The 15,200-nt window shown below is 26.4% G+C and overlaps 1 protein-coding gene across 2 annotated transcripts in view; it reads left to right on the forward strand.

The window, feature by feature from the left end:
* LOC105736737 (uncharacterized) overlaps positions 1-13,684 on the forward strand; it is a 21,665-nt gene extending 7,981 nt beyond the window's left edge. Inside the window, exon 4 of one of the 2 annotated variants that reach the window (XM_086917712.1) lies at positions 13,265-13,684. In XM_086917712.1, coding sequence (XP_086773838.1) covers positions 13,265-13,282 — 18 coding nt within the window. In that variant the 3' untranslated portion in view covers positions 13,283-13,684. Of the gene's footprint in view, positions 1-5,531; positions 5,723-13,264 lie in introns of those variants that run through there. The other variant, XM_086917710.1, reaches the window with a different exon arrangement.
* Positions 13,685-15,200: the final 1,516 nt, after the last annotated feature.

Genomic DNA, 15,200 nt, shown 5'->3' on the forward strand with positions numbered 1-15,200 from the left:
AATGTATATGCAAAAGAAAGATTTTAAATTAACAATTCGAGATTGTGAAAAAAAGGAAATGATAACGAACGAATCGATACTTTTTCATCGCAATAATTTTTTAAAAATTATCGAATAATTTATAGTTTTTAATTCCTTATTGGGATTCGTTAAAATATAAAAATCGGGCAGTCGATCGATGATATTAATTTTATTCTAATTACGGATATACTTTTAATCACGATCGGTTATTGATATTAAAATGGCGATTGAAATTTTTATTTTTTTTTTAAATTTTAGAGAAACGAATGAAGAAACGAATGAATTGAAAATGAAATATAAGTATCGAGTAATCATTAATTAATTAATTATACAAATAGATAGAAATAGATCTTGATTTATAAGGTTTTATGAATCTACGAATCGGTAATAACCACGAAACATCAAAAACGTTAAAATTCGACAAATAATTCGTAATTCGTACGAAAAAAGAATAGATACAACTTGTATTTGGGAGCGGCAAAAAGACTGCTCTTCTTATCAAAATCTAATTTGACAAGGAACACGATTCCGATAATCGATTTTCTTTTTATTCCTCGCGAGAAGAAAGTGTAAAAATATATGTGCAATTTTTCTTTTTTTAATCAACACTCAGTGATCGGTCAGTCTCAAATTTGGAAGATGAAATATCATCTCGACTATCGAAAAATATAATTATAAATTTAACGGTAAAAATCTTAATATTAAGAAATCTTAATATTCCTTATAGCCTTCTAATCGCTGTGTAATTTAATAACGACGGATTAAAAAAAATGAAATAAAAAGAGAAAGAAATGGATTATCTATATCTTCGATACGCTTTACGATGATATCTTTTCGTGTAAAAAAATAACGATTTCAGTCAATATTATACGGCACTTTCGATTACTTTTTAGTAGGCTCTATGTTTACTTTGATCTCGCAAAATTCATTTTCTACGTTAAAACGTAGAGTTTACGTGCTAAAGAAACGTATAAATTATTTCAAATCAATCGATATTTTGAAATTAAAATTATAGAAATCTTTCTCAACGAAATTTTTCACAATTCCTTTTCTTTTTCTTTTTAAGAATTTAAGATTTTTTTTTATATAGTCTATATAGTTTTATACAGTTTCGTAAAAATTCAAAAATCAAATATAATTTGTACGCGAAATTGTCTAGATATTCGCAAATACGTACTATTCGGTGCGTCTTCGATCCGAATTAAAATGTAGCCAATATAAAAAAAACATCGATTAAAAATTATATTTTATTTTGCAAATTAAAAACTGACGATAAATTACGCAATTAAAAAAGAAATTAGAGAATTAAAAGAAACGAATCGGTTGTCTTATTCTTTTGATTATTGTTCCCTGCAATATTGGCACTTGATAGTCTCGTATTGAAAAACGTGTAATCATAATCGAGGAAAAGGGGGGGGGGAGGGGGAAATGAAATAGTAATGGGATGGTAAAATTTGTATGTAAGGACGGTTCAACGATTGAGACTTATTTCAGAAGGGTAGCGAAAAATTATAACGGATTCTTCGAATCGTGTTCCTTGTCGTTCGCGTTCATCTTTACGTTTATTTCATTTAAAAAATGCGGTACAAATGGTACTTACACGCATTTCAATAACCCTTTTTTTTTTCTCTCCTCACTTTCTTCTCCTATTGGCAAAGCAAAATCTTTTTTGTATTTATGTTCTGATTGTTGCTCAAAAGACGCCGAGTTGCAACGAATATGCTATCCATTTCGAAAAAATATTTAAATATCATAGTATCGATCCTTTATGATTTTTTTCTAAAGTAAGGCCTAACGGTATAGGTACAGTGGTCACAGAAGCGCACACACTTTCAATATCATTTTAAAAAACGGTTTCTATCCTTTTTTTTTTCCTTTCTTTCTTTCTTTCTTTACCTCGATATCGATAACACATTTTCGCAATATTTTTCTTTTCATCGAGGAACGTATCACTATGTGAAGAAGTATAGAAGTAACGATCGCGGTTGAAATCGTAATCGCGACGCGGCTTTTTTTTTTTAGGCTTCGATTTCTAATCCGTCGCTCATAGTGTTACACGTCGAATAGCGCTACTATCCATACGCTCGTAAATCATTTTTCGTTTTAGAACTGTCTTTCACCGATAAATCACATCTCGATACCTTTCTCTCGACCAGTTTCTTCTTATCGTTGAAGCATTTCGAAATAGAAATCTTTCTCTCGTCCTTTCTTAAATCTAATTTGCCTTGTTTAATCGTTTAATTTTTATTTGCTTTAAGATTAAGATCGTCGTTTATATATTTTTATTTTTTTAATTTTTTTTTATTTATTTATTTATTTTTTTTTTTTTTTCTATTTTCAACGTAAGTAAGTAATCTTGATTTACCATTACAACATCGCACGATTATATTCTACGATTTGTAATACTACACATAATCCATATTATAAGTTCCAAGCACGATAAATTTCGATTTATAAATGTAATATTTTTTTTTCTCAAGAACATCTTTTTGGTGTCTCGCCGAATATATCGAAAATGCTAAAATGAAAAAATTGGGGAATTTTTTACACAAACGCTTCATTTTCAAAGCATAACAAAATTTACGGTATATTTATATTTTTCCGCCGTATGTTTTTTCAAGCGTTTTTTCGACATTTGTCGAATTTTCGACAATTTGTCGACATTTTCAATTTTACGATTATTTACGATATACGTTTATCACGATGTGTTTTAGACACGAGACAAGCAAAAATAATCGCGAAATTGAAAAAGATGTTATGTACATTTGGTGAAAAAAGATATCTATTTCGAAGAAAATTCATTTTAAATTTTATAACGCGTCGAAATGAACAATTTGACAAAAATTTTCCCCCAATTTTCTCTCATTACATTTTGTGTTCATGTTTTCTTTTAAAGAATGAAGAACACAATTTGTATTGATACTAACGGCCTGTTCAATACGACATGCTATATTGGATTAAAAGGAAAAAAAAAAGAGAAAGAGAAACGAAAAAAAAAAAAAAATGAAAAAGAAAATAGTATTCAAAGAAATTCAAAGAAAAAAGAAAAATAATCTCAATATGATAAAAATTATATTAATCTCATGTCAAGTTTACGATTATATCTTATTACGTTATTAAAAAATTTTAAAAAACATTTTTTAGAAATTTCCCATTTAGAGAACGTTGACAATGACGTTTTCTAAGTTCTATTTTAGAGGAAGACAAATTAGTATTCGATTAGTTACTAGAAATAAAGAATATACAAGATGGTAGAGAAAAAGGATTCGTAATTTTTAAAATATATAATAAAATAATTAACATACTACTGCTAAAAAATGATGTTTCTTTCTTTTCTTTCCCGATTACAAAAAATAATCGAGAATAGGCAATTTCTCCTAAAACGAGCAAATTACTCGTCATTTATTTTTCATCTCGTGTTTATTGCAACAATTTTTCTTTATTTAACAAATATTATACTGCCTAAATGTTAAATATACTGCCTCTTAAATATTATGAATCCTTTCCCCTTATCATTTTGTATATGATAAAAATGATAGTTAATCAATATTATTATTATACTTGTTTTTTATAATTCCTAAGTCGATGTTTGTTTTATGGTAATCATAATAAATCTAAAGAATTTTATTGAACGAGGCGTGTGTGTGTGTGTGTGTGTGTGTGTGTGAGTGTGTGAGTGAGCGAGCGAGCGCACGCATATAATTTAACAAATAAAATCTATTCAAGGATTAGAACGAATAGAAAGAAGATATGTTGAAAAAATTTAACGAAAAATTTAAAAATAATAATTTTTAAAAGACTCGCTTATATAAATATTTATCTTGATTTTAAAAAAATAAAAAACTTAAATTAATAATATATAATTTTATACGAATTGAGAATTGAATTTAACATAATTGAATCGAATTTGAAAATAATAAATAATTTCCTAGTTTTTTTTCATTATTATATTTCTTTATTTTCTCTATTATCTTTTCTATCTCTATTTCTCTATATTCAACGAATAGAACACGTAATAATAGTAGTAGTAATAATAGTAATAATAGTAGTAATAATAGTAGTAGTAGTAGTAGCAATAGTAGTAGTAATGGTAGTAATAGTAGTAGTAGTAGTAATAGTAATAGTAGTTGTAGTAGTAGTAGTAGTAGTAGTAGTAGTAGTAGTAGTAGTAGTAGTAGTAGTAGTAGTAGTAGTAATAGTATTATAACAATAAAAAGGAAAGAAAAATTTTGCAAAAAACAAAAGTACTGAAATTATATTTATAAAATTGATCGTCACATAAATATCACAAATCTTTTTAAAATTTGCTTGCTCAACTTTGTGTCTCGCAAATGGACAAATAGTATATTTTTAGAATGCAGCGTAAAAACAAATGTTTACGTTGAATTTATTAATAACAAAATTTCGAAAACTTTCGAAAATCGTTTTCATTCGCTCGATTTCTTTTACTTTATAAATATTGGGAAAGTAATTTCGTTTTTTTATGCGAGTGTTGCTAGTTAAATGTTTATCCAGCCAAGTTCATTCTAAACCGTGTTGTCATTATATATTTTGAGAGTTGATATTTCATAGTTTATTTATAAGAAAAATTCGTTTGATTTTGTGCGGTTATATTTTCGTGTGTGATAACAAAGAACATATACAAACAAAAGAACCATTTTCGGCATATTTTACTTTTTTTTGTTATCGAAAAGATAAGAATGCTGTACAAGCAAGAAAAAAGTTAAAATGTGAAATCTATGGAGAAGATGTATTAACCAGTACGCCTTTTTAATACACCTGATTTAATTTTCAAAATTTCGTTCCGACAATTTCGATATTAAAAATGCATCACGTTCTGGAAGACAAGTTGAAACTGATGAAGACAAAATAAAGATTGATTGAAGCAAACCAATGAATAACAACTCGAAAAAGAATTGTTACGAGATTTTGAATTTATCGAATTCAACTGTTCATGATCACATAAAACGAGTTGGTTTCATTTCGAAGCTCGATACTTGGGTTCCGCACGTTCTCAAAAAAAGAGATTTGCTCCGTCGTATTGATATCTGTGATTTCCTGTCCAAACGTGAGAAAAATGATTCATTTTTAAAGCGAATCGTAATTGGTAATAAAAAGTGGATCGTTTAGGACAATGATAAATGGTGTACTAAAGATAAATCGGCGCAAAGTATTTCGAAAGCCAACATTTGCTAAATCAAACATTTGTTTGATTTTCAAGGGAATTGTTTCTTTTTGAGCTTCTATCTGACAATTAATTCACGATTAATTTGCAGAAGTATACTGCAATCAATTGGACAAATTAAACGATTCCATCAAACAAGAAAAGATCTGAATTAATTAATAGAAAAGTTATATAGTATTTCATCACGATAACGCTAAACCTCACACGAGTTTAATGATTCGTCAAAAAGTTGTTACAGCTTGGATGGAAAATGCTACCATATTCGTATTTACCATATTCGCTAGATCTGGCATCCTCGGATTACCATCTGTTTCAATCTTTATAGAATTCTTTAGATGGCAAAACGTTTACTTCAAATGAGGATATCAAAAACCACTTGGATCAGTTTTTTGCAAACAAAGAAGTTCAGAAGTTCTACGAGTCTGGAATTATGCTACTACCTAAGACATGGCAATATATATTGGATCACAATGGTCAATATATAATTAAATAAAATACATATATGCTATTAAAAAATGTGTTTCATTATCATGTTTCATTAAAAAAAAAAAAACGAAATTACTTTCCGAACAATCCAATAAATATATAAAATATTCATCGATTTGGAATGGAACAGATAACGAGAATAATTAAAATAACATTGAATATATATATATATATATATATAGAAAAATGATGATAATCACGTTTTATATATTATATATTTATAATGATTAAAATAATTGAAATATCACGAAAATAAAATCTAGTAATAAGACATACGATAACATTGAAAGAATTATATTTTGCTTGATAAATTCTAATGGATGAAAAATATTATTTTATCTGTTCCATTGATATTCAAATAATTATTATTCGCAAGTAAAGATACTTTCTTTTTTATTTCTAAGTAAAGATTTATCTTTTTATTAGTCATGTGGTTATAATCTTTTTTTTGTTTATAATGTTAATATATGAATTAATATAAACGACAAAATAAAAACAAAGAGAGCTGAATAATTTACTTACTTGTTTTTTTAATATATGATTAAATATGATGATAAATGATAGCGAAAGTTCCGTATAACGTCAATTATCAATCTTATCATTTAAAATAATTCGCGATTAGTTTCGAAAAAAAAAAAAAAAATTAATAAAAAGAGATCCGTTCTGCAACTGAAATAAAAAAACTATAAAAATGAAGAATGCTGAAAGAAGAAATAACAATAAATTATTCAAATCGATAGAATTATTTGTGTAAGGGAAATTTAAAAAAAAAAAAAAAAGAGATAAAAGATTTCATTTTAAATAACTTTATTTTTATTATAATTATAGCTATCAAAAAAAAAAAAAAAACGAGAGAACACTCATGATCGTTTAATCACTCGTTATTCGTAATTCTCACTCAACAATTACATAATTAAGTAATTAAAAAAGCAACCCAGAGATTTTTTCGAAATAAAGAAAAAAAAGTAAATATCTTAATATAAACATATATTAAATTCATACAATTAATTCATATACATATGCATCTCATACACACACACGTGCGTGTGTGCGTGCGCGCGCGTGTGTGTAAATATATATATATATATGTATTATATATATATATATATGTATATGTATTTTTTATATATGTATATATATACGTATATACATATATATATATATATATATATATATATATATATATTAATTAATACAATTAACTTCTATATATTCGGATTAAAAATAAATAATAAATGAAAAAGAAAAAAACATGTTAATTTATCTCCAGACTTTTTATATAAATGTGTAATATTTTAATACCTCTATAATTGAATTAATTAATTTATCGATTTATCAATCAATTAATTTGTTTATTGATACGATTTATATTAATCGATTAATACCTTTGCAGAGATTGATCTAAAAATCCTGGAAAAGCGTACGCATTTAGATTACATTCACGTGAAAAAAAAAGTCTGCGTTTAAGGAAACAAATATTTCAGAATGCAGGGTGATCAAAAAATAATGGTGCAAGAGACAATTTAGAAATGTTCGAGTAGAAAATAAAACGATTTTTAAAATTTTTTAAATTTTTTCGCCAATTATATCTTAGCATCCGATATATTTGAAAATTGAAATTTTCGTTTGCCAACAATAAAATTTTTCTTTTGTTCAAACTATCTCGTTAAATGTATAGAATAAATAATAAGTAATGACACAATAATGATACAATAAAATATAACGATATTAATAAAAATAATCGATTAAAACAACATTTATTCATTGAACATATAATTACTCGAAATAAAATTTGATTGCGAATTAATTACGAAGCAAGATAAGCAAAAGATTAACATGTTGTAATGCATTGAATAATGTGAATCTAATGAATAGATGAAAAAAAAATTGAAATTCCATCACCACCACCACCAGCAATATAATATTTTGCCAAGACAACTAAATTTTCTTACATATGTATATATTTCTTATATATATATATATATATATATATATATATATATATATAAAATGATAAAATTTGATACGAAAAATTTTAAACTTGTTAAAATTTGTATAATGTATAAAGTTAAATTAATTAGATTTGATAAAACTTTATTATTATCGCTTTTCACCGCTTTTCATATATTCTCTCTCTACATATGTATATTGTTAACGATGTCTCCATTCAAATAAGAAAAGAAAGAAACATGAACGAGAAAAATAATCGTATTATTTTCAACTCAAAAGTTATTCTCAATTTGCAGCCATGTAGAATTTTGAATTGCTCTCTCGATAAGAGAAAGAAAATAATTATAGATAAATCGCGATAATAATATATCTCACATTCAAGACACGTTAGATATATCTTTCTAATAATAAAGGCCGCAGTTTTTCTCTTGTACTACAATCTTTAAAACACCCTGTATGTAAGAAAGTTTATTTTTTAAAGCGATATATACATACATACATATGTATATGTGTATGTGTGTGTGTGTGTGTGTGTGTGTGTGTGTGTGTGTGTATGTGTGTGTGTATGTATGTATATATACGTATACATGTATACGTGTTACGTATGCTTATGAACACATACAAAATGCATACATGCATATTCATATGGCTGATCACGTGTATTTTAACATGTATACATTCGGGCGAAACATATATGTACGCGTATATAAAGATATCGTGTATATATTGTACATATTACGCATACATACTCACATACGTGCGCACGCGTACACAGATGTGCACATTATTCGTATATACGTATAATAGATGTATATAGGGTGTGCAAAAATAAAGCTGAAAGTGCGATATGTAAGATTCCCGGATTCAAATTATGCAAATATTTTCCAGCTAAATTCTGTTTTCCAAATGATAAAAAATAATTTATGAATGAATCATTTCCAACTTTTCAAATGTAAGTGCGCGTTTCGACTTCGATTTTCTTGATAATTTCGTTTAAAAAAAGAATCGATCGATTTCCAAGTAATCTCAAACAAACATTATAATATATATTCGTTCCTAACGTTAAAAACGAGTTTGTTAGTACTAGATTATTTAGAATAGTACTAGTAGTATATAACTCAGGTCTCTGTACCTGAACACCCTATACTATGTATAAGAAAACATGTGCAGTATGTAAAGAATAGTAGATTTTAAGAATTTTTTTTAATAAAAACTTTAATACGACGATAATATGATTAAGGGAATCGAAAAGAAGAAATTCGCTTCGATGAATTATATGTATAACCTATGCTTTAAGAATAATCCATAATACGAAGAGAGGGTACTTAATACGTATAGGAGGTATTATAATATAATATAGAACAGTTTTTTTCAAATAAAACACGCGTTATTACATTTACTCATTTTTTTCCCATCTATACCTTCGTCACTTATCATTTCTTTTTCCTTTTACATCTATTCCTATATTTTTATTATTATTTTTTCTTTTTTTTTTTTTTAATTCCCCTCCCCCCATTTTTATTCATTATTTTTTTCGTCATTTTTTTCTTTCGTCATCTTTTTCAGAAAATCGTTATTAAAAAACGTGAATAAACGTTTGTTGTTTCTTTTATTTTGAAGCCGGGACGATCTTAGAAGCAAAATGGGATTAATTTCTGAAAAATTATCATCTTATTTTTAGCAGAGGAATTGTAACTGCACTCTTGTACTATCATTTATGTAACACCCTGTACATGTTGAATGGTTCTTTTAACAAGCATATTTAAATACGTGTACGTGTATGTTAACGATACAAGTGTTTATTTTCGACAAAAAGAAAAATGATTCTCGTTCAATCAACACGCGTACAGAGACGCGCGCAGATAGAAGTAGAAAATGGGACAGGTTTGCTTAATATTTCGATCCGCGTTTACGAGAACCTTTTCTCAAATAGAAAAAAATTGAAACTGTTGAAAATGTTACTTTTCCATGCTAACTCGACGCATTATTTAAATTCTAATTTTTTATAGGAATGATTCATACCCTAAAACAGCTATATATTCAATATTTATTATCACAACAAATATCTTTCCATTAATTTGAGAAAGCTTCCGACTTTTGCTTTGATTTGTGTATGTGTGTGCGTGCGCGCGCGCGTGCGTGCGCGCTGTGCGTGTGACGAGCGAGCGAGCGCGCGCGCACCTATTAATGTATAGGTGTGGTATATGGATGTAGCGTGTGCACTTAATAACACGAGGATATTCAATTATCCTACATTTTCCATACTTTGAATTCTTTCTGGCCTTTTTTCTTTGTGGCAAGAAACATAAGAAGGAAACACAATTTCTTTAGTTTTATATTAACTGGAAACTAGATATAGTTGATATTGAATTTTCGATGACATCGCGATCTGTGCCAAACAATTTTTGTATTTATCTGATTAAAATTGAATAAAAAAATTTTTCAATGTAAATTCTGATATACAACATGACTTTCTTTTTAAAATAATATATGCACAAAATATAATTATAATATATTAATCGAAAATAAAAAAAAAAAAAATATTCCGATCAAGTTTATAACTTAAGAAACAATGACTTTATTCGACAAAAAGGCCAAGTATAAAAACGAATAATAGCGAAATCGATTGAATAAAAATTCTTAAATAAGATCTCGTGTATCTATGAATAAAAATAAAAAGAATAAATGATTCGAGAAACATTTTTTAAACCCTGAAATACTTGCGATATTTTCCATAGAAAGCGGACAAAGCTAGAAAACGAGAAAATATATATAATATTTTAGAAGAAAAACTTGTGCTTGTATAAATATATATATATATATATTTAAATGATAATATTATTTATCGATATACTGACTAACTTTCGCTTAAAATGTTATGCTAAAAATGTAGGAAAAAAAGATACCAGAGAAAATTCATCGATGAAAAATTATTGAAAAGATTTAAATAGAAAATAAACGCAAAACTGCTCAGAACTATGTTGAAACGTCATTGTCATAACCGTCATCGTCATTTTTATTGTAATCGGTTATTAAATCTCAACCTTCTTTCCCCTCTTACGCATACGATCAATATCTCTCGATCTTGGAATCTTACGCTTAAATTTCACCATCAATTAGAATACTACGCTACTTGTGAATATATCTCTCAATACCATTAGACAATGAAAATCATAAAATTGTAATAACTATCATTTTATATCTATTATTTCGTACTGTTTCTCTACTTAATTGTTATTAGCATTATATCGCATCTTAAGGAACATTACGATCATTATTATTGTTAATACCTAATATTTTTATTATAATTATTATTAATATTTGTTATTGTTAGTTATTATTATTCTGTCTAAAATTAATTAATTTTTCATTCTTGTTAGGAATAAAGGTTACTCGCGAATTAGTCCACTTTGTTGCATTAATCAGTAGTCATTGTTTACAATAATTATCTTATTAATTAGTACTCTCTTCAAAATGCTTTCTTATAATATATTATTATTATTATTATTATTATTATTATCTACTATTATTATTATTATTATTATTATTATTATTATTACTATTACTATTAGTATTACTATTACTATTACTATTATTATTACTATTACTATTATTATTACTATTATTATTATTATTATTATTATTATTATTATTATTATTATTATTATAGCATAATTGTATGTCTATGCGTGTGTTTTTATGAACGCTTGTGATATATAATTACGAGTGTGCACACATAAATAAATATGTGTATACACAATATATGTATTTCCCTCACACGTGTGCGCGTGCATTGTGTGTGTGTGTGTGTGTGTGTGTGTGTGTGTGTGTGTGTGTGTGTGTGTAGGTGGATAGGTGGGGAGGGGGATGTGTGAATGCGCTCATACATGCATGCCTGCATATATCCCAGTATATTTAGTATCACTATCCTTTTCTTTAAAAACATGTTGTTCATGTATTAAAAATGACAAATTCAACTTTTCTTTCATTCGATTTTAGATTTACTTCTCATTTTATAACCTTTCGGGATGCTGTTCTCTGAAGCGTGTGCACAAGGGGTATTTTTTAAATGTAGCATTTAAATGTAACATAATACTAATTAATATTTTTAGAATCTCCCTTGATTGTTAATTGTTAATTAAAATTAGTGCATGGCACTCTATTATGAAATTATGAATGATATTAATTTGCGAAAGCAATGATTCACATTTTTTTTCTTCTCTTTTTTCTTTTTACAACAGAAAAGTCATTTCATTTTTAACTCTTTTAACATACTTTATAACATCGATATCTTTGTGTGTGTGTGTGTGTGTGTGTGTGTGTGTGTGTGTGTGTGTGTGTGTCATGCGTTTAATGTATATACATTTATATATTCATAATTATTTAAAAGAAGAAGTCGTGTCTCAGAAATACGTATTTAAATTAATTTGATAATTAGATAATAAATGTGCGTAAAAGCTTTATTAAAATTTGACATGCTTATTTGATAATAAGTGAAAATATCATCTATAGATTGTACATTAATCTGAATTATTTGGCCCTAATCGTTTCATATATACAAACATTTCAATTTCCGTATGTTCAAAATTTAATTGGTCACGATTAACTAAATAATGTTTACGGAAAATGATTCGAAATCATCTTATTTGTAATTCTTGGATATGTGTTAATCGCCGAATAGTGATGTAGCATCGACTATTATTACGCATTGACTTTTTGAGTTTTTTTTTTTGTACAAAACTTTGAAAATCTTTGAAAATTTGACAAATTTCATGATACATTACGCTTTAATTTGGAAATACATATTCGAAAAATAAGTTTGTTTTTCGACAATCTTTCTAAATCATTTTTACATATAACAACCATGTTTGGCTAGCTTCAATTCAAAAGTTGTGCGACACTTTTCTATCAATATTTTATTTATGCTCTTAGAATCACTTTATATTTTGAAAAGTCGTTCGAACTTTTTTCTTTTTTCTTTTCTCAAAATTTATTTATATTTAAAATAAATCTTATTTATCTAATTTTTTGAATATCTGAATAAGATGATTAAAACATATATTTATATTTTTTATATATTTCGAACGTGTTTCAAATTTTTTTAATCATTTTAATATTCAATTTTCTTTTAAAATTTTCGAAATATCTATTACAACGGAATGCTATAAAGTTCACTATTCAAAAGTTTCAATTTTTCTAATTTAACTTACCACAGTTTGAAATAGTAAAAAAGTATTTTTATTTAATTTTATTCTGTAAAACGTTTCTTTTTTCCTCTCTCTCTCTCATTTTTAAATAAAATTTATAAGAATTTTCATGAATCAAAGTACGGACTTGTTTCAAATTTATTAAATATGTACAATTAAAAACAACGACAAAAAATACAATTAATAAAATCTTTGGGAAATTGTATTAATTTTCTCATATTTTCAATAAAACGAAAAAGAGTTACTTTTAAAGTTATTTTGAGCGAGGTGCATGAGCGTAAATAAAACAAAATTGTTTGCCGAAAAATATTAATATTTTCCTTACATTTAATATTCGAAATAAAAGTAACAGTCGATTTAATTTTTCGAACATAGAATCAGTTTTGCAAGCACATTTCGTTTATATTTCTTGCAGAAATACAAGGAACTGTAAAACTTTTGCGAAGGAAAAAAATGATAAAGAAGAAAACAAAGAAGAACAAGAACAAAAAGAATAAGAAGAAGAAAGAAGAAAAAAAGAAAAAGAAGGAAAGAAAAAGAAGAAGATGAAAAAAAAAAGTAATTAAAATTTGAACACACGCATTCGCGACTTTTTTAAATAATACTGTATCACAAAATAAATCAGACTATAAGTATTATATATATATATATATTTTACTAATATAATTGCCACGTAATGAGCATAGATATGCAAAAGTTCAATCGTTTAAAAGATTAAAGGAAAGGTTTATAACGGCGTTTAATATCATTTAACTCTGTTAATATTGCATATTACACATCTAATATTCTTTATATATTATAACAAAATATCAGACATAAAAACTATTCATGTATATATAACTGTTTATTTTAATTTCACCGGCATCATCGATTCTTTGCAATTAGCCATTTTCGTACCTTGTATAACTATATAAAATATTTCTAAAACTTTGCATCGTTAAATTTAGTGAGTTGAAAAATCAAATTTACAATTAATAAGAATAATATTCGTATATAATACATTGTTAAAACGTTAAAATTCAAAGAAACATAAAAATTAACCATTAAATGTGTCCGATCATATTTTTCTAAAAAATAAATTAAGTATTCGTTACTTTCCTTTTCATAAAGACACATTCGTTTGTTATGTTTCAATGTTATATCTTAAGAGCCTTGACTAAAATAATTCCGTTCGTATAATTCGTTAGAATTTCTTATTTCGTCACATTATTAATTTCTTTTTTCATCTCATTATCAAATTAACAATGGCACATGCCCCAAATGCACACGCATATGTATTATAGAAGAGGGAAAACGATTCATCCCGAAAGAGAATATGCGCATATGTGTACGTTTTCCTACTGGCGCGTGTGTACGCATGCACTCGAAATACGTAAAACCGCAATCGCAATCGCAACCGTAACCGAAACCGAAACCGAAACCTCAAGTGAACGCAACCGCACCGATTAATCAACACATCGCATACGAATGTAAATACACTAGATCCCTGTCACATGTAGTGTGTAGAGTACATATATAGTGTAGCACGCATACGTACCGATACATCGAATGCACAAAATAAAATCGCTATATGACACGCATGCGCGTAAGCGTATTACAATTCATATTATCGTAAACCATTAGGTGCATATGCGTAAAAAATATGCATAATTTATTATTGGCTGTATTCCTTCAAAACTATATTTCCATCCTTTTTTTTCTCATAAACTTTACTTTTCTTTTTTTTCCTCCTTCTTTTTCCTTTTTTTTTTTTCAATTTTTTTTCATTTTTATTATTTTTTTTTTTTTTTTATTTTTTTCAGTTTTCTTTTAGAGTAAATATAAATGCCTAATTTTTTAGTCTCAGCATTCGATATATCGCGTGCTTCGCAGACACAGCCAAAAATTTGAAATTTTTAAATACATAAAAATGTAATAATGTCAATTCTAATATAATCCTTTAAGGAGAATTGAAAATAATTTAGAAATATTTAATTTCTAAACAATTATTTATATTTAGAAACAATAATTGGCATTGATCGAATTCATTTGTGTAATTATCATTTATTTGTTTGAAAATTGTATGAGAAAAATTTGTCATTTTTATCTTTGAATAATTTTAACTTATCTAAAAATGAACAAATAAATTTGTATAAAAATTATGATAATTTTTTTTTTAAATTTAATTTAAATTAATTTTTAATGTTAAATCGAATGCTATTTATCTATCGATATCTTGTTACCTTGTTTTATAAAAGAAATAAGTATTAACGAAATTGTTACCTAATGCGGTTTCAAAAGAACACAGACAATAAGTGCAATAAAGTACATACGCGTTTGTGTAATGAATAAAATAAAGCGAGATAATATAA

Source organism: Apis florea, unplaced genomic scaffold (assembly GCF_048593485.1).
Source record: "Apis florea isolate Af1SG1 unplaced genomic scaffold, ASM4859348v1 contig_2272_pilon, whole genome shotgun sequence".
In the NCBI taxonomy this organism is placed as follows: domain Eukaryota; kingdom Metazoa; phylum Arthropoda; class Insecta; order Hymenoptera; family Apidae; genus Apis; species Apis florea.